Source organism: Taurulus bubalis, assembly GCF_910589615.1.
Source record: "Taurulus bubalis genome assembly, chromosome: 17".
NCBI classification, from domain to species: domain Eukaryota; kingdom Metazoa; phylum Chordata; class Actinopteri; order Perciformes; family Cottidae; genus Taurulus; species Taurulus bubalis.
In genome coordinates, this window is record NC_136605.1 from 4855208 (window position 1) to 4882320 (window position 27113).

The window sequence follows — 27113 nt, forward strand, 5'->3', positions numbered from 1 at the left end:
AGGTGGACGCCTCGGACACCGGAGTCGGAGCTGTACTTTCCCAGCGGTCCGCTTCCGACTCCAAGCTCCATCCTTGTGCCTTCTTCTCCCGCAGATTGTCCCCGGCGGAGAGGAATTATGACGTTGGCAACCGCGAACTGTTGGCGGTCAAGTTAGCCTTGGAGGAGTGGAGGCACTGGCTGGAGGGATCGGTGCTTCCCTTCATTGTATGGACCGACCACCACAATTTGGAATACATCCATTCGGCGAGACGCCTCAATTCCCGCCAGGCCCGCTGGGCTTTGTTCTTCACACGCTTCAACTTCACCATCACCTTCCGGCCAGGGCACAAGAACACCAAGCCAGACGCACTCTCCCGTCAGTTTGCTCCGGAGGAGGGAGGTTCTACTCTCGACACCATCCTGCCCGCCTTGTGCGTGCTGGGTGCAGTCACCTGGGAGATTGAGAGGGTGGTACGTGAGGCCCAGCACACCCAGCCTGACCCCGGAGGAGGTCCCCCGAACCTCCTGTTTGTTCCTGAGGCCGCCCATTCCCAAGTCCTGCAGTGGGCCCACGAGTCCCGTCTTTCGGGCCACTCGGGCATCCGCCGAACTATAAACTGGCTCCGCCGCATCTTTTGGTGGCCGTCCCTCGAGGAGGATACGCGTTCGTATGTGCTGGCCTGCACTACGTGCGCCCGCAACAAGGCTTCGCATCGACCTTCCGTGGGGTTACTCAGACCACTTCCTGTGCCCCAATGCCCGTGGTCCCATATCGGTGTGGATTTCGTTACTGGTTTCCCTCCATCTGACACCAACACCGTCATTCTGACGGTTGTGGACCGGTTTTCAAAGGCTGCTCACTTAATTCCCCTGCCCAAGCTTCCATCGGCCCGTGAAACCGCCAATCTGCTAGTTCTACATGTGGTGAGGCTTCATGGCATCCCGGCGGACATAGTTTCGGACCGCGGTCCTCAGTTTTCATCCCAGTTGTGGAAGGCCTTCTGTCACACCCTCGGCGGCACGGCCAGCCTCTCCTCAGGATTCCACCCACAGACTAATGGCCAGACTGAGAGGATGAACCAGGAGCTCGAGGCCATCCTCAGGTGTGTGTCCGCCACCAATCCCTCGTCATGGAGCCGTCACCTTCCGTGGGTCGAGTACGCCCACAATTCCCACACATCTACTGCCACCGTGCTGTCCCCATTTGAGGCCTCTTTGGGTTTTCAGCCTCCCCTGTTCCCCAGCCAGGAGGTTGAGGTTGCCGTACCTTCGGTCCAAAGCAATGCCCGTCGTTGTAGGCGCGTGTGGAGAGAGACTCGGGCCGCTCTACTTCGCACAGCAGAACAGAACAGGAGATCGGCGAATCGACGGCGTGTTCCAGCCCCGGACTACCGTGTTGGTCAATTGGTGTGGCTTTCGACCAAGGACATCCCCCTCCGCACCGAGTGTAGGAAGCTCTCCCCCAGATATGTCGGCCCTTATCCCATCATCTCCATCGTCAACCCGGTGTCGGTCAAACTTCAGCTGCCTCGTTCCATGAGAATTCACCCAGTATTTCATGTCTCTCTCCTCAAGCCCATTGTCTCCAGTCCCTTAAATCCTCCGTCTGTACCCCCTCCACCCCCCCGTCTCATTGAGGGGGGGCCCCGTCTACACGGTCAATCGCCTCCTGGATGTCCGCCGACGGGGTAGGGGATATCAGTAACTGGTAGACTGGGAGGGGTATGGCCCAGAGGAACGGTGCTGGGTGCCCCGTTCTCGGATTCTTGATCCGGGGCTCATTAGAGACTACCATCGACAGAACCCTGGTAGATCCGGTGGTTCGCCAAGAGGCTCCCGTTAAGGGGGGGGGGCACTGTTGGATTCCCTGTCTGCTCGTAAGTCTCCACCCCCGGTTTCCGCCCACTGCCACGCCCCTCTCATTCATCCCAGCTGTTGTGCATTGCCTTGATCACCGGCAGGTGATTTAGGGACCACTGCGTACCTGGCTCATTTGTCGGGTTGTTCCAGTTCCAGTCTGGTTTGCTTCGTCAGGTGAGAGTGGATCACAAGAGCGGTTGAGTTGCCCTCCCGACTCTGGAGCGGAATCAGTCTGGCGTGCTTCAAGAGCATTGACTACAAGAGCGGTTGAGTTGCCCTCCCGACTCTGGAGCGTAATCCGTCCGGCGTGCTTCAAGAGCAGCCTTCACAAGAGCGGTTGAGTTGCCCTCCCGACTCTGGAGCAGGGGAGGTGGATCTCCTGTGTTCGCTGAACATTACCGTTGGTATTAGTCTGTCTATTCGTTGTGTTTTGTTTTGTCGCAATAAAGTCCGCCCTTGGAACTTGAACTGCTGCGTCTGTGCATTTGGGTTCTGAACACCACACCCCTTCTAACAGAGTCAGTATTTGCATCCATACACGTCTGTGCATTGACTTTGTATGTAATCTACTCGCAGCATGATAGCATTAAAATAGTCTGTTTGAAATACCCTCATAGCTTCACTATGTTGAATGGCCTATTTTAAAATAATATACATTATATGACTGGATTATAACTAATGATTTATATGCAAGTGTCACTAACGTTGCAGCTGGTAAAGGCAGAGATAATATTAACACATTTATATATGTATAGCTTTATCTATAAGACAGCATCATTTATTAATTGATTTTTATTTATATTAATAATCAAAATCTACAAGGTATTCCAAAGTTGTCTAATAAACATAGTAGAGTAAAACATGTATTTCTGAATTGTAGTATAGTAGAAGTATACAGTAGCAGAAAATGGAAATACTGAGGCCCACTTAAGTAAATGTTGTCATTTTAGCCACGAGCTGTGACTCCCTGGTTCCATCCATCACGCCGCAATAGAGCATGTCTGAGGTCTCAATGATGGCTCACCTGCTGCTTACCTCCAGGATAAAGTCCTTCTAAACTGCTGACACAAAAAACACAAACATGTTGAAGACATGGCATTTACTACTCAAAACATGCATAATGTGTAACAAATGTCATGTAATATTCCCATAATGAGACCAATCCATTAATATAATATTAAAACTGAAGGCAATTTTTCGACTCATCTCGCCCAACTTTTGAAATATGAATTAATTTGTAAACAATTTGAAAGTAATTTAATAAATAAAGTATAGTATGTTTTACAATCAAATAATTATCTAGAATTACTTTCAGCTTTCATCTTAAAATACATGTTCCACTATGATTGCTACATGACATTGATGTTCATGCATATATGACGTAATTATATTTACAAATGTATCCACTTCTGAAAAAGTAAGTGTATAATAAGTCTATCCTTCAGAAAACAAGTATATCCTCAGGCTGTAGTTTGGGTCACCTTATGGCTCAATACAGGAGAGAGATTTCCTCACACGCGACCTCAAATCAACTCCCATTATCACATATTCACGCCATCTGTTTCCTTCTCACTGCTACTGTGAACGCCGCAGGTGAAAATAGCCTCTGTTGACCACCTGCCCACTCTGGTTCAAGAGGTGAGTTTGACCAGTGGAATTAAACGGATAATAATCCTTAATAACCCGCCTCAGGTGGGTTGTTGGTTGAACAATTCTAGAAACAAAATTGAATCAAACTTCTACTACAAGACTGACACATTGCGACACATAAAACCACCGTGAGCGGCAACAATGCCGAAACTGGGCCTCCTTGACCTGAAAACACAGATTCCCCACCTCCTCCCTTCACCCCTCCCCTCCCGGTCACATGCGCTGTGCAGGTAAATAAAAACCTCCCGAGAGACACCGCCGATGTCTCTGCTCAGACGTTGTGGAGGAGCTTCCAGGGATTCACACACGCGAGACTCTGTGCCCCGCTTACAACAGGCCTTCTCCTTGACCACACGACTCAAGAAGCAGGTAAATATGCACCTTGGACTCTTCTTTCATGCAGAAAGGGTGTTTTGTCACAATAACATGGATGAATGATTTAGTACAACAATAGTGTAAACCTGTTTGCTGCTGCGTAGAATTATGATGTAGAGTATTCAACAATATGCACAGTATCTGTAATGCAGCTATGTTGTGTTACAGTAACACAGAATACGGTTTTTACTCTGGATGACTAAATGTAATTTACAGACACATGTAATGTCAGATCACCAACACAAAAAGCCACCACACTGGAAGCTGATGATGATATTTTACGACCTTTGCACTCACAATCACGGCCGGACCAGTGTAACCACGCAAAAGGATAACCTATTCTCCTGCAATGCCGGAACAATATTTTACCCAGATCCCCTCATGAAACGACTCGCAGCTCAATAAACTTGCAGGAACAGGGATCCTGTGTCCTGTGACCACACTGTAAAATGTAATAGTGCCCCAGACTTACATTAAATTAGTTAACTTTACTTGGCTATCAAAAATATCACTTCTTACTAGTTTTTACCAAGTTACAGTTTCTTGCAGGTCAAAAATAACCAATTTAATAATTGTTTTGAGTAAAGATAACTTGATAGACTCAAGTAATAAATACCGGCTGGGGTCTGAGCTCGTGCAGAAGCCAACATTCAGTCAAGACACGGTGGATCTAGTGGATCAGAAGCTGAGGCAGAAAGACAGCTTGGACTTTGAGTCTCATTTTTTCTTTTGAAGAACAATAAGGTAGGTTATTAAGCAATATAACTGTGTGTAAAATATTGAGTGTGTCTTCCTGCTGCTAATGTTGAGAGACACTTCAACATGTGAACCATGGGGAGACCAGGGATCGAACGTGCAGTGCGTGTTAAGAGACATATTTATTGTTTGTATAGCCAACAACTGATTCCCTGGAGATGTGTTGAAGGTTTGCAAGAGGCTGCAGCAACCGTAAAGTAACATTTACCCAGCATGCAGTTCGGCGGTGTAATTTTATAAATGTACAATTATTAGTGTTGCAAATTGTTTATGTGTCACAAACTGTTGTGTCGTGGTGTTTTGCCCTGTTAAAGAGTGCTAGTTGTGGGTTATTAATTGTTGTTATAAAGTTTTAACCATGACTAAAGTTAAAACCATGACTAAAGCTATAACTTTGACATAAGTAGCTCAGACCACTGTGCCAACACTGTGAACATTACATTTTGGTGCCTGCCCAGGAGGACTGTGTTACGGCTAAGCACCGTATCAGACATGTATCAGATATGTATCAGATATGTCGGTATCAGCACAGCCCTAAGAATACACACAAAGTATATTTCACTTGAAATAATTTAGTTAGAAAATAGTAATTTAGTTAGAAATAGTAATTTGAAATATACTATACTAGTCAAAAGTGAATCTTGAGTAAAGCTTTAAGTACTCCTTACTAATTATTTTTAGTTACTTAAACTCAAGTGTAAGTATACTACACTAAATAAACATGTGTTAGTACAACATACAATACATAGTCAACTTTACTTGCCTGTAACAAGTTTTTAACCGAAACTTGGTTAGACTAAGATAACAGCAGCTGTTCTTATTGAATCAACACCTCCCAACTTCAGTTTCCTGAGTGAAAGAAGAGCGCATAAGAAAGGAGGTGGAGTTGCTATTTTATTTAACCCTAGAACACAAACGTTACAAATAGTCACACTATCACTAACGTTGGGTATATTTCACCCGATATAATGTACCTGATAAAATATACTTTTCATCAAAATATATTAAAATACAACAATACAAGGCAAGTTGAAGTATCATGGGGTGACCCTGAGAAAAGGCTCAAAATATTTGTTTTGTCCTGTGAAGGAAAAGTCTCCCTTCAATGGTCAGTGTTGGGGGTAACGAGTAACAAAGTAACGGATTACAGCAACGTAATTACTATTATAGGCAACGAAGTAAAGTAACGCATTACATTCAACATATTGGTAACTACACTACTTTACTAGACCTCAGTAACGCGCGTTCCTGCGTTACTCAAGACATTTGTACCAGTCCGAAAAGTTTTCTTTTAGTGGCGCGCGAGTCACACGACACTTCCTGATGAACAGTCTGTCACAGGTACGTCCCAAGTCTCTAAACTGCATCCCCGTTTCCCTCAACCAAGCGCGGAGAGAAGACGCGAGGAAATATGTTTTAATAGACATGAGACGTCCTTTCCTCTGAAGCGTCACTGAAGCGACGTAGGTTTCTGATGACTGCGACCGACTGACAGCGGATCACATCTGATCAGCGGATCACATCTGATGAGCTGTTAGTCGCTTTAACAGCTGACGGAGGTTTGTCCGGAGAGTTTTTAGCGAACATTCCAATAAAAATGCACTTAAAATAGCTGATTTAATGGTGTTAAACTACTACTTACATTATGAAAGACACAGTTATCATGAGTGTCAGAGTGGAGATGTTTGTCTGTTACCGTTTAATAATCTGCATTGAGTATTTATATACTGTGATGTGTCCTGCTGACACGCGCAGGATCCATTTCTACTGGCGGAATGAGTCTGATTGTGACATCATTATGAAATAACCCACAATATAAATATAGTTTCTCTTCATTACATGTTGTAAAAAGTGTTTCCTCTCTCCAGCTCTCTGATTTTAATGTCATACATAATACAAGTTATTGAGGGAAACAACAGACACAATCTTAGAAGACAGTAGTGTGTGGTCCTTTTGTGGTTCAGACCTACAATGAACATATTTTAACCAGATGGTGAATAAGAAAACAGATTTAATATATAACTTGAGTTTAATCTGTGATCGTCTTCACTCTGGTATGAAACTCCAGCGATCAGTCCGCTCAGCTGCAGCGTCCAATCACCAAAAGTACCATTTATGTTTCTATCTTTCTTAAACCACTACAATGATTCCTATAACAAGCTGGTTTTGTTCTTAAACATTTGGTTTAGTGGGGTCTCATGTTTCCAAAAGCCTGTTTTCAATGTGTTCTGCTGTTTGACCTGAATGTCCCCACTAAACACAGCCTCTTGTATCCTGTTGTTTGTGGATTTTAAAGTGAGGCATATTTCTTTGGTCAGACAGTGTGAACAGGGTTAATGTTCGTTCAAGTTAATGGCTGAGTTTTATATGCCATTTTGTTTTACATGTTTACAATTACAATACACTATGTGGAAAGGCAAAGGGATGCCCTTTATTGAACATTGAAAATAAAGTGATGAAAGGGCCATGATGTTTGTCCATGTATCCTTACGGTTAATTTGTACATTTGCTTAAAAAAATGGAAAGTAAAGTAACTAGTAGGGTAGTTACTTTTCAAATGCAGTAACTAGTAAAGGAATCTAGTTACAATTTTCAGAAGTAACTAGTAACTTGTAACTAGTTACTTTTTCTGAGTAACTACCCCAACACTGTCAATGGTAAAACCCATCTGGAGTTTTTTCACCCTCTATCAACGTAGGGTGAAAATCACCCGAACACGTGAAGGTTGAGCAGAGAGACACGCCCACCTCCCATAAGACATGCCCACCTTCAATAAGACACGCCCACATTAAATAAGGCATGCCCGACTTCAATAAGACACGCCCACCTTCACTAACGTCAGTGAGCAGCATGAAGCTACATAAAGACCCACGCAACTCAGACAAAAGCAACACAATGAAAATAACGTAACCACAATTGCTTTGGTGAAAATCACCCGACGTTAGTGTTCTAGGGTTTAATGAGTCTCAATGCAAGCAGATGTCTTTTGGTCATTTTACTTCCTTTGAATATGTGGCTCTGAAATCTACTCAAGTTTTATTCCTCAACATTTACAGACCACCTAAATACTGTGCAACCTTCTTTGATGAGTTCACTGAACGGCCGCCTATAAGCTGTATTGATTTTGATTGTGTTGTCATTGTTGGTGATTTTAATATCCATGTTGATAATCCCCAGGACAGAGGGTCTATAGAGCTATGTGGCATCCTTGATAACTATGATCTGACTCAGCATGCAACAGGTCCCACCCACAACACACTCTGGACCTAATCATCACCAAAGGTCTGAACATTTCCAAGGTTGCTGCGACTGATGTTGCATTCTCTGAGTGCAATGTCCCTGCACACAAATGTCCAAACCGAGGTTGTGACAAAGCGTTACATTACTGAAAACACCAGTGAGTGTTTTCAGTAATGTAACCAGTTCTCCTCCACACCAGCCCTCTCTTGCATCTCAGTCATTGAGCTTGTGGATGGCTTCAATTCCAAAGTAAAACATGTTAATGATGCCATTGCACCCACTAAGAAATGCTAAGCCGGTCCGAATAGAGAAAATAATGAAAGATTATTGGCCAATATCGAACCTCCCATTTCTAAGTAAAAAACCTGTTGATGTCTTCCAGTCCGGCTTCCGTCAGCACCACAGTACTGGAACTGCTCTTGTTAAGGTTTTCAACGACAACACAGACCGTGGCAGAACTTCAGTCTTAGTATTACTGGATCTCAGTGCTGCATTCTGCTGGTTTATAAAGCACTGAATGGTGTAGGGCCTAAGTATGTTTGTGATCTGCTGCTACCTCATGAACCATCCCGACCCCTCAGGTCGTCTGGGACGGGTCTACTTTCTGTTCCAAGAGTCAGAACTAAACACGGAGAAGCAGCGTTCAGCTTCAGGTTCCTGAAAGCTGCAGGTCTCTGAGACCCTCAGCTCCTTTAAGTCCACATTGAAGACTTTTCTGTTTGCTGTTGCCTTTAATTGAACCAGATTCAAGGATTTTAATACATTTCTGCATCTCACTACTGCATTTTATTTCTTAAACTGCACTGCAACTTTTATTCTTTTTTTTGCTTTTTGACTGTTTTTTTTATATTTTAAAATGAATGTTCTTAATTGTTTTTAAATCTTGTTTTCTTCTGCATTATGTTTTGATGCTTTTAATGGTTTTATGTGAAGCACTTTGAATCGCCTTGTTGTTGAAATGTGCGATACAAATAAACTTGCCTTGCCTATTTAATGCTGACGTAATGTGTCATAAAATCAAGATTTACAATGATGTATTTTAAATATCTACATTAATCTGACCTCTTTGGCCCAGGATGCGTTGGGTGTGTGCGTTGGGCGTCTTGCTGGCGCTGCTGCAGCTGTCTGCCTCCCTGACGCTGGGAGCCTTCAACATCAAGACCTTTGGTGACAAGAAAGCTTCCAACGCGACTCTCATGGGTCTCATCAGCAAGGTCTGAACTGTTTTACTTTCTTTCTTTTCTCAGACTGTGTCTCATTACAAGTACTCTCATTTGTAGTGTGAAGATGATATATTTTGAACGATGCTGAGTAACTAAAATACCACAAAGTTGACCAACTCCCAATGTAGATCAAAGGGGCACTCACAAAAGGAAGATTAAATAAAACAATGTAAAAAGGATTCTACATTTCCCACAATGCAACCATTTCATAATTTACCCAGACCCTCCTCGCCTGGTAAATTCCCGTTGCTTTTAAAGAATACTTTTCCAGTTTGTAACGCAGGTTTTCCATTTCTACTGTCCAAGCCCGAGCTCATATGACCCTAATGACATCACGGTGACATCATAGGGGTAATGTTCTCCTCCAGTGCCACTGAAGACATTATACAGCTGTTTTGAGAGGTATCGAGAGTACTTCTGCAGGGCTAGAAGGATTCTCTAAAGGGACTCTGGTCCTCGGAAACACTACCACCTTTGTCCACAGGGGCCGCCAAAATCAAAACAAAAATAAAGTTTCTTGTAGTAGCTTTAAATAAAGAATCAACACAACAATACACTTTGGTTTTTGTTGTTATTTTATAACCACTAATAAATAAAACACTTTGTATCGGGGCGAGTAAAAAACAACATTAAAGTTGAAGCCTGCCATGACCAGTGAACTTTATTGTGTAGAATGATCAAAGTACCCCTTTACTACCTACATTTAATTATGATGAAAAAGAGACGATTTGGTGGCTCACCTCTTTAGGTTCAATCAACTCATATAATAAGACGCAGCTGCTCCGAGAACTCTGAACTCTCATCAGGTATGTGTTGTTTTGTGTTTCTCAGATTGTCCATCGCTATGACATCATTCTGATCCAGGAGGTCAGAGACAGCGATCTGTCGGCGACCAAAAAACTCATGGAGCACGTCAACAAGTTAGACTGCACCAAGCAGAGCACCAAGCAGAGCACATATGTTTAATATTACGGTAAAGATAAACAAAAGGGTATGTGTGTGTGTGTGTGTGTTTTCGTAGAGATTCTCCTCAGTTCAGGTACATCGTCAGCGAGCCTCTGGGTCGCAGCACCTACAAGGAGAGATATCTCTTCCTCTACAGGTAAACACACAGAAAGGCCAAAACAAGCGATCTTCTGTAGAAGGTCCTCCGTTGAGGCCTCACATCGATGAACAGAAACTGAACTATTTATCCTTCAAAGTTCCATTTATACTTCAGATTTGCACAGTGTCTTTGTCCTTATTGTGAGCGATGGCCTCTGAAGTGAGAGGTATTTGGTAACAGAAATTGGAAACACTCAAATACCTCAACGTGCCTCAAAATTAGTGACATATACTGAGTTACTTCCCACCACTGGTTTAATTAAAGCCGGGTCCAGATACATATTAGCAGACTGAAGGTGGTGATCGTGTGTCACGTGCTGTGCTAGAAAACGCTTCACTTTTGACAGCTTTTCGTGCCGTTGACAGCAATTTCTCAACGAATTCACTTAAAGGGCCAGTGTGCAGGAGATCCATACAATGGCCTTCAGGGAACATGAATAGCGCAAAAGTCTCTCTCTAGAGCCGATGTTTGGTTTGTCCGTTCTGGGCTTCTGTATAAACATGGGCATCTCAATATGTAGACATGAAGGGCTCATTCCAAGCTAACGCAAACACGATTCTTAGTTCACGGTGCTTATCCACAAATGGAAACACAGGACTTACAGACGTGCTCAAGTAGTATCTTTCCTCTGCAGGGAGGAGACGGTGTCCGTGGCTAAAAACTACACCTACGACGACGGCTGTGAGGCGTGCGGGACGGACACCTTCAGCCGAGAGCCCTTCGTCGTCATGTTCACCTCCAAACAAACCGGTAGGCCCTGGGCCAGTGATGTCGATTGCCTCGTTTGTTAGGCGATCGACTGAGAACTAAACACCAGACTTGTGTGAGATTCTGAGGTCAAAGATCTGTTGGTCACCAATGACCTTTTAAAAACCCCACAAAGACTTGTGAATTCTTGCTGCCATGCATATTTACGTCAGCGAAATAGTGTTGACATCTCTTTTCTGCAATATCCCAAAATCTAAACTTGTGTCTCCTTTCCTTCACCCGTTTCCCCCCTTCATCCACTCCTTCTTCCCTCCTCCCATTCCATAGCTGTGAGGAACTTTGTTCTGATCCCCCAGCACACCTCTCCAGACTCCGCCGTGAAGGAAGCCGATGCCCTCTATGACGTGGTGACCGATGTCCGCGCCCGCTGGAACACCAATGTGAAGAAAACACACGCAAAATCAATCGAAAAACGAAAAGAATGCATCGGATATTGTTACAAATATGAGATGGGGTGTGGTCGAAACTGTTCCCGTCTCTCTGCAGGACATCGTGCTACTGGGCGACTTCAACACAGGCTGCACTTACGTATCCGGCTCCAAATGGCAGAAGATCCGCCTCTTCACGGACAAGAGTTTCCACTGGCTGATCCCCAACGAGGCCGACACGACGGTGTCACACACTAACTGCGCTTATGACAGGTGGGGACACATGCATGGGCACTCAGATGCACACACACCACATCTTTACAAATACCTGAGAAGCTCTGCATACGTAAGACAGATAATGCTAAATCAGATTTGACCCCAGTCATCTTCGAGCTGGTCATCATTTATGTCATCAATAACCATCGTTTTATTCCAACCCTCTTCCTGTATTTGCAGGATTGTGGTCACAGCTGACATGGTGAAGGAAGTGGTGCCCGGCAGTGCTAAGGTCTACAACTTCATGGTGGACTTGAATCTCAGCCTCAAAGAGGTGAAGACAACTTTTGCTTTAATTCTCCTCTATGATAGGATTCCCATCAGTTGCGATGCAGTAAAAAAGAGTCAATGTCCAAAATGCCAAACTCAAGGCTTCAAAGCGGCAGTCCAGAAACTAACGGGTGACATCACTTCTTATAGACAGTCCATGACCCTGACCAACGGGCTACCTTCACCCTACCTAACCATCTCGGCCTTAAACAGCTATGCCAAGAAAAGTAGTGGGATTCATAATACCAGGCAGTGAACTCATCTGATGATAAGTTAGCAAACTCACGTTGCGTTAGCTAACATTACTTTTCATTTCAGTGAAATGTCCAAACGGGAATAATACTTGTCCGTGAACATGATTTCAGATTCACGTCAGATGGCAATGGTGGTTGTTTAACAATGAAGACAACTCCCAAAACAATTTCCCTCTACTTCTCGATATCATTTTGCTATTGATTTGAGAGACTCCTAGATAATTACGTAATGTGTGTTTAAGTTACACTCAACGGTATCGTTCAAGATTTGGGGAAATTATTTGCTTTCTGATGGAGGGTTGGATGAGAAGATTGACTTCACCACTGTCGTGTTTTACAGTCGATATGCAGCTGCAGCGAGCAGGCTGTTAGCTTAGCTTAGCACTAAAGCCTAGTTTATGGTTCTCCGTCAGGTCGACGGCGTACCTACGCCGTAGCTACGCCGTCGACGCAGACCCCTACGCCGTAGCCTGACGCGCACCTCCAAAAAATCCTAACTACGCGTCGCGTTGACGCGGACCGTAAGCGCTGTGATTGGTCCGCTCAGAACGTAATTTCCGGCTGTTGCTTTTTCCCAGCCTCGACCGGTTTAGTGGTCGTACAGACCACCTCCGCAAACGTCTTCTCTGTCGCCTGCGCTTCATCATTTGCAATATAAGCATTTGCTCTTCAATATTGATGAGCTCCAACTTTAATGCAGCCGCTCCAACTTGGTCGCCATTGTTTACTGTGACCGGAATTCGGCTATAACCCCTGAAACCACACAGCCACAAAGGCACACCCCTGGCGGCATGGCGGTTAATTGCAGAGCAACGCGGTCCCTCGACGCAGAACTTCGAATGCTCAACGACGGCGTGACGGAGAACCATAAACTAGGCTTAAGAGTGGAAACAGAAAAGTTAGCCTAGCTCTGTCCGGAGGGAACAAAGTCTGCCTCCAAGCATCTGTAAAACTCATTAAATAATCTGCTGGACTGTTTCTTTCTTTTGAGCAGTTGCTGGGAAACCGAAGGTGACCCAGACCAGCCGAGCAAATAATCCGGCTCAAAGCCCCAAATAAAGAATCTAACTTCACCAGTTTTTGTTTGGATTGCTTGACTATTCATTTTTACTTGCACACATACATGCTTGGAATATAGTGCGCAGTTGAAGGGTTGAAACATGCAAAACCAGTACTATATGTAGTCCTTTAGCGATAATAAACCATGTTTTTTAATCAAGGCAATCTTCTGTATGCTTAAGATAGACTAACAAGAAACTTCAAAATGTTCTCTATCCCTCTCAGGCATTGGCTGTCAGCGACCATTTCCCCGTGGAGGTGGAGCTGGTTGGCCCGGCTGCTGCCGCCTGAATCTTCACTCCCACAAGTGTTGCAGAAACCTCCAGGCTGAACTGGAATCATGAGCGATCAGTGGGGGTAGCCTTTGCAATCTCGCAGCATTAAATTCACAAGACTAAAATAAAATAATTTCTGCTATTCTACTATTGTGTCATTACATTTTATTTTTTAAAGCAGCATAAACAGAAGCCCATACACCTGTGTTGTATCAAGTGGCAGCACAATGTGTAGTGGTATTGAAAAATGTTGCACACAAAAAATTAAGCTTTCACGTATCATGACAGCAGCAGCAGCAGTAGTAAAAATGTCTCCGTTGCATTCAAAACAAAAGCGACTTTATTTCTCAATTTGATCATGGAGATAAGTTTTTAAAGATGAAGTACACAGACAAAACTGAACACAAGTAATGTATTCTTTAATCACAAAAATCAATTATCTGAACACATAAAAACCCCCAATGCTTCAGAAATTTCAGGCTAAAAAGCAGTTCAGTCAGGTTATGTAGATTAATCGGTCACAAAGACATCAACCATGGGCTGTTCAAATGCACCCAAGGTTACTTTCATTAGTTATGGTTTTTAATGGTAGGCACTCGGTAGAGACCGGGTCACAGCTTAGCAACCGTAACCGAGCAGGGTAGGTTTGTGAAGTTTGGGATTTCTCTACATTTCAAAGCAGAGTATTCCTTTGTTTTTCTGCTTTTTCCATAAACTTCAAATGTTAGCATGTTCCGCTAACTAGCTTAGTAAATACATCTCAAAATAAATGGGTACGTGTTGATGCTACTTTAACGAAAACTCTCCTCTAGCTCTTTCTCTTTTTAAGCATCGCCATGTACATGCCCAGCGACTTCTGAATGGAGTCTTTGGTGATGAAGTTAACAAAGTGCTGGATGTCGGCCTCTCTGTTGGACGTCAGCTTGTCGATGGTTGGCTTCCTCATCATGGACTTGGTGATCGTTCTGGCGTGGTCTGTGAAGCGGACAGATGAACCATTAGGCTCACCGATTCCAAAAGTGGAGTAAAATAGTATTTGGCTTTTCGCCCCAACATTAATGCAACATAACTGGTACTTTTAGCGGTAGCATCGATAGGGAGCAACAACCCAAAGTCTTACATGCGACTACTCACACTGAAGCTAAAGTGTGGCTGGACTGGCAAGTTCACTGATCATGCATGAAAAGGTGCCAATATACCTGGAATAGCCAACCACTTGGTCATGGTCTGCGTGGCTGTGGCGAGGACCTGGTCTTCAGGTACCAGCTGGTCCACCAGGCCTATCTTCAGGGCCTCTGCCGGGTTGTAGAGCAGCCCTAACTGCAGAGCCAGCTCTGTGGTTCTTTGGCCCACTGTGTTCATCATGGTGTCCTTAAACCTGCAGACAGCAGCAATTGAGTATTTGCGAAACTGCAGCCTTTTGTTGTGAGCTAATCAGTCAAGCTTCCAGTGCTAGCGTGTAGCCCACACTGTCACTAGCTGCATTTCCTGAAGAAATATACATTTTTTGGGGGAAAAGGGTAAATGTCCGTCAAACCAGAGTTAGCGATTGTTGAGAAAGTGGAAAGATGAACCAAGGCCGTTTGAGAGTTTGATTTTCTGTTGAGTTTGAATGAAGTGTGTTTTATGAAGTAACTTTTTGGTCAATGGAGTCTTGCATATTTGGCTTCTACAGCTGCCGTTTCTGGTTAAACAAAAAGGATTGAACTCGTTAACAAAAAGAGGTAACACTAGTTATTGGTGTGCTAACATACTCTGCTAACGTTAACGCAACATGTTTTTACGTAGGAACGTAACATTTTAGAAACGTACATCCCCTTCCAACCTCTCCGTGTAACAAATACCACCGTTACATTTATAACGTTTAACAGAGGCTTCCTCCAAATGCTCAAAACCAGCATGAACATGAAGATCATGAAGGTCGGAGCTGGCCTGGACTTAGCGAAGGGTCAATTATTTCCGACACTCAATCAGGTGGAATAGTGCAGAGTTGTTTGATTTTCTGGAGTCATCCTATAATTCCTTACCAAAAAGGTGCTACGATGCCCAGCTGCGTCTCATTAAGGCCGATGCTGTAACGCGGGTTGTCGGCCATAATCCTGTAGTCACACGTCATGGACATGAGACAGCCGCCTGCAGGGCTGGAACCCTGCGGAGGGAGGGACAAGGTAGGCTACGAGGCAACCTGCGAAACGTTTGATTTATCAAGTTTCTGATGAAGGTGTTTGCGTACATTGATCGCAGCTATGGTGACCATGTTGGAGCCGTAGATTTTCAGCCACATCTCCTGAACGGCTCTCCAGAACTCTCCACAGCGCTCTGGACTCTTCCCGTACATCTCTGTGATGTCCAGGCCGGCTGAGAACACCTTGGGCTGGCTCTGGATTAAAACACACCACACACACACACACGCACGCACACCACACACAATTGTCACACAGTCCAGCAACAAAAATGCTAGCCACACAAATTAAATAACATTCTAAAACATGAAAGAGTATTTACTATAATGCAACTCCAAATACTATTTCTAATGTCATACAAATACAGAGCAGAAAGTTAAGACTGTACCGAGGTGAGGATGAGGCCTCGGCAGCTCTTATCCATCTCCAGCTTCTCCACGCCGATGCAGAGCTCCGTGAGGAAATCTAAACTGAGGCTGTTGACCGGCGGACTCTGCAGGCGCATCACAGCCACACCTACAGAGAGAGAGAGAGAGAGAGAGAGAGAGAGAGAGAGAGAGAGAGAGAGAGAGAGAGAGAGAGAGAGATGCTGGTCTATTACATCAATACCTTTGACATCACTTCTCTGCAAATTCATGTCAAAAGGTAAATAAATTACGACATGGAATGTCAAGTATTTAAAGGCAGCAGTATCTAATTGACATTTCACTGTCACATTTAAGTAGGGAGCTGGACAGCAGACTTTATTGGCTCATCTGTTGGCAAAAGGTTTACCAGTGCTTTGGTCAAAATTCACGTCGATTTTAGGCGTCGAGGAGTTGTTCCTCCGCTGAGCGGCGAGGACAGGAGTTGCACATACTCTGCCATGACTGCTGCAGGAGGATCGCTGGGAAAGAAGACCTGCGCACACGCACACACAGACCCCCACACGCGCACACACACACACACACACACACAGGAAGATCTGTTACAAGAAGTGCATATCCACTAGACACCTACGCAAATCAGAAACAAATTTAAACTTACGATTTAGCTAAAACTATCAACGCCTTACAGTCGTATTATTACAAACTGAAGGTGGTTCCAATTCTTTACATTACACCAATATGTTAAAATAAGGTTGTTGATGCCGTCGCATGTTATGATTAGGTCAACATTATGATCAAGTTACTAAGAATTACACTCAAGACTGTTGGAGTGTAAAGGTGTGATAAGACAAAAAGAGACAGTAAAGTCTAGGGTCGTCTCTAGGAGAGTAAGTCTATGTGCAAGTAGGAAAAACCCTACATCTGCATTATTATTTTTTCTGCAGAGATCGATTTAAAACATTTTTGAAGCACATCGTATTTGGGTGAAATCTTTAATGTCTTCGGTAATGCATAAGCTTAAACTAACAACAATCTAATGGATGTACATCATATACGTAGATGCATTCATAGGAAAATGGTTGGGTAGAAAAACTAAACTGGAGCCGATCAGAAATTCTGGTGCTGATGGACGAGAAATTGACAACACGTATGAAAAGTGATTGCGAACAAATTACACACACGCTTTATTCTTGTACCCCTTATAAATGCAAGAAGAAAAGGGAAACACTGCAAAAAATTCTGTCAAATCAAACAAATCAAAAAGATCCACAATTTAAAAAGCTTTTGTTTTACTGATTTTTTTTGGGAAATAGTTTATTTTTCGGTCATTAGTTAATCAAACAATGAGATAATTAAACTATTTCACCATGAACAATGAGTTTTACATTATTATTTATTTATGTTTTTTCTTCTTCTTTTCTTTTAACAATAAATACAAAATATGTCCAAAAAAGGGTGTGTGTCCACCTCGAAGATGTTCTCTGAACCAATTAAAAGAGACCTGGAACTCTTAAATGTAAGAGCACGTTTTTTAATTTTTAAGTCCTTAAGTTTGAGAATGTGCACGAGCAGAAATCGAACCTGGCTGACCTGAAATGCCCTTCAGCGCGTTACTTTTAATAAGATACGACACGCTGTTGACAGTGAAAGGTACGGCATCGAAGCACAAAACACTACATTATTTAGTTTGCATTAATGTAAAGAAAGGTGCGCATTAAGACCCAACAGGGGGATGTGACCCAGAAGGGAGCCGCAGAAGGCTCTTCTTCGTGTGACCTTTGCTCCAGTTTCTATAGAGACGGCGCTCACGCGCTAACACGGCAGACACGGCGACGTGGGCACAAACCTGACAAGACGCACTTGTTCCTCAACACAGCTCTCAAGGCCATTTCGTCCCTTCAGTGTCTGGTTCAACTCCAAATTAAAGACAAGAAGGAAACACCTTCCGTCTTCTTCTTCTGCTTTAAGTTCAATGGCGGCTTGCAGCTGTCGCTCGTGATGCACTGTCGCCACCTAGTGTCCCGGAGTATGTAGTACTCCCTGGATTACTTCATATCACGATTAGGTAAATAAAGTAATGATTAAATGATAGTACGAATAATAAAGAGGAATAAACACTATAATATACATATATATATTTATATATATATCATATATATATATATATATATTTGAGGGATATATATATATATATATATATATATATATATATATATATATATATATATCCCTCAAATATTGAGTTATCTGTGTGTAATGCTTCTCATCTCCTGTTGTTCCAGAACACCCTCAGGGGCCTCCTTCCCACCTCCCCGTACCAATATTCAGAGCTTCACCTTGTAACTCTGATTGCTGCTGCCACAACCAAATTTCCCCTTGGGGATGAATAAAGTATATATCCTATCCATCCTATCCTTTCTTCCATGTATTTCTGGCAGTGCATGAGAACAAAGTGCCGCACCTAAAAAAACACACAGCAATGTCACAACCCGTCCTCTGCCGCGTTGTGTGATACACTAAAGGGGGCCTTGTGTCTCTGTATCTGCATGACAAAGCAGAGGTGGGTAAAGAAGTGGCCATTAGACCCAATGTATTGGCTTGGGATTACACATCCATCTTTGACCCAAATGCTCTTTACTGACACCTCGAAAAGTCCTGAACACGTCAAAATAATAAGAAAAGAAAACATACAGGCGAAGAGCATACGTCTCTGCAGATTAAGACCCCGCCACAAATGTATTGTGGGTCATAAGTGATGATTGACAGAGATTATTTTTGTCTATGCCTTTGTTTTGTTTTAGGAAATTCCTTCATATTATACATTTAAAGCTCTTGTATTGTAAAAAGCAAGATATTTATCTTAAAAAATAATAATAAGCAGGCCTAAATTCTATATAAATACTGTGAAAGTATCTAAACGCTCAATCCATTGAAAATACACACAGGCGTACCTGATGGTGATGGTGCCTAGCATAGAAATGCAGGAGTATTTTTATATTGCTGCCTTGTTTTTTTTACAAAAGTAAAGGGTCTGAATACTTCCCCCACCACTCCCTATTGTTACACCGTATATTAAAGGAGTGTCTATGTCATGGAAATTAGTTAGCGAGCGTGAAAACACAATGAAAAGGTAATTTTGCAGGCATTTGCGATAAATAGGCCATTTGGCGAACATTTCTTCCGATAAAGTGACGTAGCTTGAAACAGGTAAAGTGCACGGCATCGAGCAGGCGGTAAAAGATGAGACTGAGAGGAGGAAGAGAGAGGAGTGAGTGAGGGGAGAGATAGATGTGTGTGTGTGTGTGTGCGTGTGTGTGTCAGTCACGGCAAAGTGTGTGATCGCGGCAGAGAGACCCACCGCCCAATGAAGCTCCTCTCAATCAGTGAGTATGCTATTTTACATTACGCTAAAGTGTGTTTCATAGCTGAGAACACTAACGTGCAGTTTGGGGTCTGGATTGTTTTGTAGGTGGTTGCAAAGAAAAGTTGTTTTGAATTGTTTCATTCTTATGGATATTGATGGTTACAATAATAAGAGTATAACAACAAAATAAGAAATTTAAATACAATTAAATCTCTGGTCATTGGACCTTAACTGTGTAGAGATTTAAAGTTGTCTTCCCTCGTATGTGTGTAGCAGTTCTTTTGGTTCATCTTTCATGGATTTGGAACTAATAAGGAACATAAACTGAGCATGAAGAGAGGCATTTAGTGTTGATTTAACTGTTCCAGAGTACCTTTATGCATGTCTAACTGCATGTGTGTTTCTTCTTGTTAAGTATACAGTATTACATGCATTTCTATGTGTCATCTCTTGTAAATGTGCACACATGTCCGTTTTCTTTTCCGCTCAGACTCCCCTTCAGTGTTGGCTGTGATTGAGCGACATAGGAAATCCATCGGTGCGCCCTGTAACCCGGGGCACACACACCTCTCCCCCGCTGCTTTCCCCGCTCTCCCTTTTTCTGTCCGACCCCACCGGGCGCCATCATGGATCTTATGGACATGAGCAGTGGCTGCGAAGATGAAAACTGTGGCCACGCATCTGGCTTACCCGAGGACCACTTGGACCAAAAGCACCACTTGGAGGAATCTATGTTTGGATTGATTGAGTTAGGTGGGTAAAAAAAAACAGGTGACAATGTATGCAGTCAATACAAGTTCATACAATCTTCTCAAAGATTTTCCGTGGCTGCGATGTACTCAGCAGTGTGTGTACTGTTAATTCTGGATGAAAGATCGATGATGCGCTCAGCTGTGTTATCACGAACGAGCAGGGGAGTCAGCAGGTTGTAAATATCTACATAATACAGGCAATCAAATGTGTTTTAAGAAAGTGTGGGTCACCGCAACCGAGCGATGGCAGGCAGCCATAACTCGCCAAAGTATTATTCAGTTTGCTGCAGCGGAATGCGAGATTAGCCGCGGACAGACGCTGAGACGCACACTCACTCACGGTCCGATCGCATAATCCTCTGTCGGGGATAAAAAAGAGAAATTAGATTACAAAGTGGGAATGCAACTAATATAGTCTGCTATCCTTTGACTTTACTCTTGTTTGACTTGTTTGACATGCTGCAGTAACATTTTATTTTCCGTTCTGACAATGTGTGGAATGAATCTAAAAGTATTTCTGATAAAAACCTATCCATATTTCACATTCTAGTGTGTGTGACTGTCATTTACATTCCACTGATGCTCTTCGGCTTTCTGGGAAACACACTGACCATCCTGGTGGTTTGGCTCCGCCCTCACATGAGAAGCTCAACCTACCTCTACCTGAGCAGCATGGCTGTCAGTGATCTGTTGATACTCCTCCTGCTGCCTCTGGATCTGTATAAGGTACACACACACACACACACACACACACACACACACACACACACACACACACACACACACACTACACACAGTGTGTGTGTCTCCCTGCCAATTCTGGATTGACGGCATGTTCACTGTCATTCTCACCTTTGTGGAAACTGTCTAGTCAATCCTTTTCTTGGGTTGAAAAATATCACTATTCTCGTTTAAAAAAGCATTCTAACTCCAAATGAAGCAATCAAATAATTGATGCGTGAACTGAGAATATTTAATAAAAGGTCAGCGCACACGTGAGTGTAACCGCTGTGTCATGAAGTGTTAAATAAAGGTGGAAATGAAAGATGGCGTTAGGGTAAAATAATTGCTGTGTCTCTTCCAGCTCTGGAGGCCCAGACCCTGGCCTTTGGGAGACCTTGTCTGCAAGCTGACAATGTTCCTCTCTGAGTGCTGCACCTTCTGCACCATCCTCCACATCACCTTCCTCTCCCTGGAGAGGTACCTGGCGGTCTGCTGGCCAATCACGGCCAAGACCCTGCTGACGCGGCGCCGAACAAGGGTTCTCATTGGTTGCCTATGGCTGAGCGCGGCCATTAGCGCGGCACCGGTGTTCCTCATGGTTGGAGTGGAGGACGTCGGAGGAGAGGAGGGAAGCCTCGGCGAACGGAGGGAGGATGGAGGGCGGATGAGCAAGGAAGGAGAACAGGGAGGGTTTATGGTAGGTGCAGGGGGAAATGGAAGTGGACACATTGGAGGATTAGAGGAACCGGAGTGGGGAGACAGACAGAAAATGGCATGGGGCGAAAGTGTCGGGGAGTTAAAACGGTTCGGAGAGGAAGGGGAGAGCAAAGCGGGAACAGAAGAAAGAGGCGAGAGGAATCAAGGCGATGGTGGAAAAAAGGAATTTGAAAATCAACCAGATGACGGAGGAGGTGGAGAAGAAGGAGAGATGGGAGTTGAGGGCGAGCGGCAAAACAAGATGAAAGAAGATGAGGGAGGAGGACGGGAAGAAGCCGCCATCGACAGACGAGAGTGCCGCTGCACGCAGTACGCCGCCTCCTCCGGCCTGCTGTCGGCCCTGATGGTCGTCTCCAACTTGTACTTCCTGGTGCCCCTCGGCATCCTGGGACTTGTCTACAGCCTGATCGGACGGACGCTGTGCCTCCGTCCACAGAGCAGCCGCAGAGACCAGAGTCACCGGCACACGGTCAAAATGCTGGGTGAGAAGCACGCGAGAAACACACCCAGAGCCTCAGGCGCTTCTTTTTACGATCACAAGAACTCACAGGAACTAGCGGCCGGTGGGGATGATTAACCGTGGTGGGCCCACAGGCATTGACACACTTCTAGCAATGTGGTTGTCAAGCTTGCATTGTTAAAAATATCCGGCTTGATCTACTGTTTCAATGTTGTTTGTATGTAAACAAATAATTAACTAAACTAGTATTTCAACAATGATATCAATCCATATTTCCAGTAGTCTGTCCTACTAAACCGGTTACGTAACAGCTGAAGTTACGTTAGCTTATGTTAGTATGTTAGCTGTTAGCAACTTACTGTTTAAATAACTGATAGTTTTGATTGGACGATGCTACAGATGCCTCCTAACAACCAGTTTAGACATTACTTATGTCTTTATTAGTTATGACATTTCTTTAGTTTTAAGCTTTAATAGACCACTTCAGTTAATCACTAGTTTGATGCAAGCTAGCTACATATATTGCGCACAAATGTAAAGGATTTAAAGGATTCAATTCTGAACAGTATATTGAGGCTAATAGCAGCAGTAGCATCTGTGTTTCTTAGTGTTGGAGACATCTTTTGCCACCTTCAGGTATTGATGATTCTAACGTTCTCCCCCTCTGTGTCTCCACCTTCTCCAGGAGTGATCGTCTTGGCGTTTGTCCTTTGCTGGCTGCCCTTCCACGTGGGTCGCACCATCTTCTATTTTTCAACGAGCTCCATTCCTGACGGACAGGGAGGGCACACGGACACGGACGCACACGCAGACATCAACCCCCTCGCTCATGTCGCCGCAGACGCAGATATCGACGCACGCGCTAAACCCATCAACTGGTCGGATTCGGACGCGCGGCTCGAGGCGCTCTGTGACCTGGAGCGAAACGCGACGCACAAAAATAACACGCGTCATCACGCACCTTCCACCCACAGCGTGACGCCCACCGGCCCGCACGATGACGCCGCGCTCAATGACACGCGTGTCAACGGTACGCACCCACACCCTGACGGGCGCGGGTACTTTTTATACTATCTGACTCAGTATGTCAACCTGGTGTCCTCCGTCCTCTTCTACCTCAGTGCCGCCGTCAACCCGTTGCTGTACAACCTGATGTCCGCCAGGTATCGGCACGCCGTGCGCAGCCTCGTGCACACGCAGTCCCGCCGCCTGCGTGCGCTCACGACGCGCCTCTCCGCGACGCGCCTCTCCGCGACGCGCCAGTCCACGACCACTTTGTGAGCGGCCAACGCAACAGAAACAGACGCGTAGTAGTAGTAGTGCAAAGGCCGTGACCACAGTGGGAGTTTGATGTGCAGAAAAAAAAGGGTGTTTTTAAAAGATTCTAACCTTTCCTCATTCCCATGGCAGCCTATGTCCATGTGACCATTCCTGCGGAAAAGTTAACCGACGCCTCATGGTGGAGACACACCGACAAACGGAAAGTTTTCTCCGGCAGGTTTTTGGCATTGTTTTCAAAATGGCGGCCGGGGGACAAACTTTCTCATATACAGCTAGGCAGTACACTTCCTGGTTTTACTGTTTGATCTGTTTCGATTTTTTTCCACAAACCAGTTCCCTCGCGATGGACTAACTTAATTTGCGTAAAGTTAAGGGTCGAGTCGCGATTATCCAAATTTAGACGCGTTGAAGGGTCAGTGCGCGGCCTCTCTTGCTCTCCATTGTAAATCTGTAGGGTTTACAACGTACGTCAATGGATTTTGTGTATCTCCGCTTTAACTGTGCTTGCATTGATCTGTGGCGCTGTCCTAGCAAACTGATTTTATTAAATTGTTCCTGGGTATATCGCTAGTCGCTAGTCGTAGGTGGTAGGAATCAACCCAGAGTCCATTCCCCCCCGTTGAAAATGGACAAATCGGCGATTGATTCCAGTAAACAGTAACTCCCTGAATGTACATACAGGACGGGAATATTGTCCTCGGATTAGAAACAAACGTCACTCCACTTATTTTAGCTCACTGACAATCTTGCGTCTTAATGTTTGAAAGTAGGGCTAACTCACTTTGAGGATGTGTGTGTTTCATAGTAAATGAGGCACTTTCCACACTATATTTATACAGGAGAAATGGTAGGTTTACGTAGGTACAGCTTAAATTGTGGTGACAGCAGCCTGCTAGAATACATATGTCCACACACACACACACACACACACACACACACACACACACACACACACACACACACACACACACACACAGAATAGGGCTATCATTTTGATTCATGTAGTTTCATACCGGCTGATGTTTTTTTGACGTAATATATATATTACATTAACGTGTCCCTATACTGATATAAATGCCTTTATTTGATTCACACTCGAGGTGTTATCACCTCTGCGTAGGAGGTTATGTTTTCACTGTCTGTCAGCAGGAAACACCTCAGAATGGATTTCCTATAGTTTGGTGGATAGATCGGCCGCGGGGCTGAAGGACAATTGATCTGATTGTGTTGGTAACCCCGGCCTTTGTGCCATGAGTCTGTACCTATATATATATATATATATATATATATATATATATATAGGTACAGACTTGATGACAAACCAAATCAAAATTGAAAAAATGTGTAATTAAAAAAGAATATATCTGTAGTTTACTGAAAGTGTATAATATCATAAATCATTCCGACCTTTTGTATCTGTAATTTTCTTTCTAGTGTCTCACATGTTTTGTAAAATGCAAAAAAATATTAAATGTTTTGCTTGTGTTTGTGTTGTGAGTCATCTCCTGGGATCAATATAGTTATTATCTCTTAGGTATTGTCTGATATTAGACATACACCTGTTTGGGTCATTTACTTGTTGAACTTTGCTTCATATGTAGTTATGTAAAATGTTGGTCGACTTCCCGAATGCTTTGCATTGCATCACGTCTTCTGTCTCACTTGGACAGCCACATCTGACAGCCAGCAGAACTCTGCTCTCTGTGTGTGTGTTGAAAGATGGGAAGCATCGGTATAAATATGGTTAAAGGCTGGATACGGATTGATTTCTGTCTTCTTCCTAATAAAACCTAAATAAAAATATGTGTGTGTACAAAATAAATGAGAGATTTTATATTTACCAAAAATGGCAAATTGTTATTCTCAATTAAAGGCGTGTAAGCAAAGTAAAGCTTTAGACACCAGAAACAACGTAATGTCCCAGCTGCTTTGTTCTTTTTGGAAGATGTGAAAGCAGAAACACAAAAATAAGTCCTGAATCTATTGCTTTTACCTGCATTCGTATTACTGTAGCCAGCTAACCTTTCAAATATTTAGACAGTATGGGGACATTTTGTCCAACCATGGACTGAATATAATCTATTTTTTTCATCTAAATGCAGATAATTGTCATCATAGTTTTCCCGAAATTCAGGGATGTGTCATGCACTGTATAGTGTTTGAGCAGTTTGTTTGCTGTGTGTGTGTGTGTGTGTGTGTGTGTCCTACGTACTTTGTGCCCAGTGACCGAAGCTTCATTTCCTTCTGAATGGTCAGCGACAGCAAACTCTTTTTACTATTGCATGTTTCTCTGCGTTCGTTTAAGTCACCGTGGACGCCGAGATGGGAATGCACTGCAGTACTTCTCCAAAAACCATAGACTGCCTGTACGACACCGCCAGGTATGCAAAGAGGCAGTAAACTGAACACCTATCCCAGAGGGTCGCAGAGGGTCGCAGAGGGCCGCCTTCACCCACGACCTCCACACCCTCTTTGGAGGAAATGCCACGGTCAGGTCATACAAGTATCACTGTCCCTTAATCGTACCTGGAACATTACGGTATCTAAAGTAGAGGATTCCTAAAAGATAAAATCAGGCAATGTGATTCCTTCTCTGGAGGAAATTATCAGGATTCTTCCCAACAAATGACTTTCAGCAATAAAGTAGTATATATATATATATATATATATATATATATATATATATATATATATATATATATATATATATATAGTTCATTAAAGAAGCATGTCCTCTCCTAAACACATTTGTATATCGTCAATAATTCTGCAGTTACATTGTCGAAAAGGTTTTTAAAAAATGTCCAAATGATATGTGTGTGTTGATTCTGTAGGTGAGTTATGGGGCCGTGGGTGTCGTTGCTCTTGCTCTCTCGGTCCTGTTTGAGATGCTAACAATCAACAATAATGTTGAATGCTAAAATATAGTGTTACACTCAAGTGGAGACGAGTCATACGGTCGGTGAACTGACTCAGTAGGGTCAGTAACACAACAACATTTATTTAAGCTTTTCTGAAATGATCCAACATAAGTTAAAGAAGAACAACTGAGGTTGTAGCAAAAGTTTTCTCACTTTCAAACCCAACGTTGCATTAAGGAAAAGAATGTGTTGCTTCTCCTTTTAAAGGTTACACAGACTCTCTTCAGACATTTTGACAAAACCCTGCTGGTCAGTGTTACTGTTATGCTAATATTAGAAGTGAGCAAATACATACAGAACAATATGGTAAAAAACTGATCCACTGAACTTAATCTTAGTAACATTTTACTCACAGTTAAACTACCCACATCACACATATCACAACATGTGGATTCTTGCAAGTTTTTACAGAGAGTATCTGGTCAAATCGGTACTGCTCCTGTCTTTTGTGACGACACATCTCTGAGGAATGTGAGCCACGGGGTTCCCCACAGAGTCTGCGAACGTCGGCCATCCCGCGGACTCTGGTGGACCGCTTCCTGTCGGACCCGAACCTGCAGAAGGGAAAGGAGTTCTTTCAGAGCTCCAGCAAGCACCGTGACGCTCTGATAGCACAGCGAGGACACTTTCAGCTGAGAGCGGTGTGAGAACGACAACTAGTCGAGGCTTCAGAGTGCTGGGGGAATGTCGTATCTTTGTGGGACACCCTCAAAGGTTAGCATCGCACCACCGGTTAACATTTGAATAACATTTGGACCAAGTCAGGACCTGGGTTGAATCTCAGTTGCCGAAGGCGTAAAGTTGATCCCATATGGAATAAAACATTGCTTGCTCTGTCATTTGCTGCAAAAGTATTATTATGTATTGTGTCAGGTTGATCTAGA

At 43.8% G+C, this 27113-nt stretch overlaps 3 protein-coding genes across 3 annotated transcripts; 2 read left to right on the forward strand and 1 right to left on the reverse strand.

Moving 5' to 3' along the window:
• Positions 1-8938: 8938 nt before the first annotated feature.
• LOC306750275 (deoxyribonuclease-1-like) lies at positions 8939-13509 on the forward strand (the record flags this gene model as incomplete). Its single annotated transcript, XM_079233676.1, has 8 exons — positions 8939-9076; positions 9917-10005; positions 10107-10187; positions 10825-10940; positions 11226-11338; positions 11445-11599; positions 11783-11876; positions 13411-13509. The coding sequence occupies 8 exons, from the start codon at positions 8939-8941 to the stop codon at positions 13474-13476; spliced, it is 852 nt and encodes a 283-aa protein (XP_079089802.1). The 3' UTR covers positions 13477-13509.
• Positions 13510-13777: 268 nt separating this feature from the next.
• eci1 (enoyl-CoA delta isomerase 1) lies at positions 13778-17965 on the reverse strand. The gene is made up of 7 exons (XM_079232799.1): positions 17858-17965; positions 16418-16543; positions 16032-16159; positions 15694-15840; positions 15488-15609; positions 14660-14838; positions 13778-14435 (listed from the first exon to the last, which is right to left on the reverse strand). The coding sequence occupies exons 1-7, from the start codon at positions 17898-17900 to the stop codon at positions 14269-14271; spliced, it is 912 nt and encodes a 303-aa protein (XP_079088925.1). The 5' UTR covers positions 17901-17965; the 3' UTR covers positions 13778-14268.
• Positions 17966-20001: 2036 nt separating this feature from the next.
• Positions 20002-26876, forward strand: LOC306750118 (growth hormone secretagogue receptor type 1; the record flags this gene model as incomplete). Its single annotated transcript, XM_079233513.1, has 8 exons — positions 20002-20128; positions 20678-20853; positions 21212-21488; positions 21861-22049; positions 22713-22792; positions 23078-23304; positions 25614-25689; positions 26724-26876. The coding sequence occupies 8 exons, from the start codon at positions 20002-20004 to the stop codon at positions 26874-26876; spliced, it is 1305 nt and encodes a 434-aa protein (XP_079089639.1).
• Between the last annotated feature and the right edge of the window lie 237 nt (positions 26877-27113).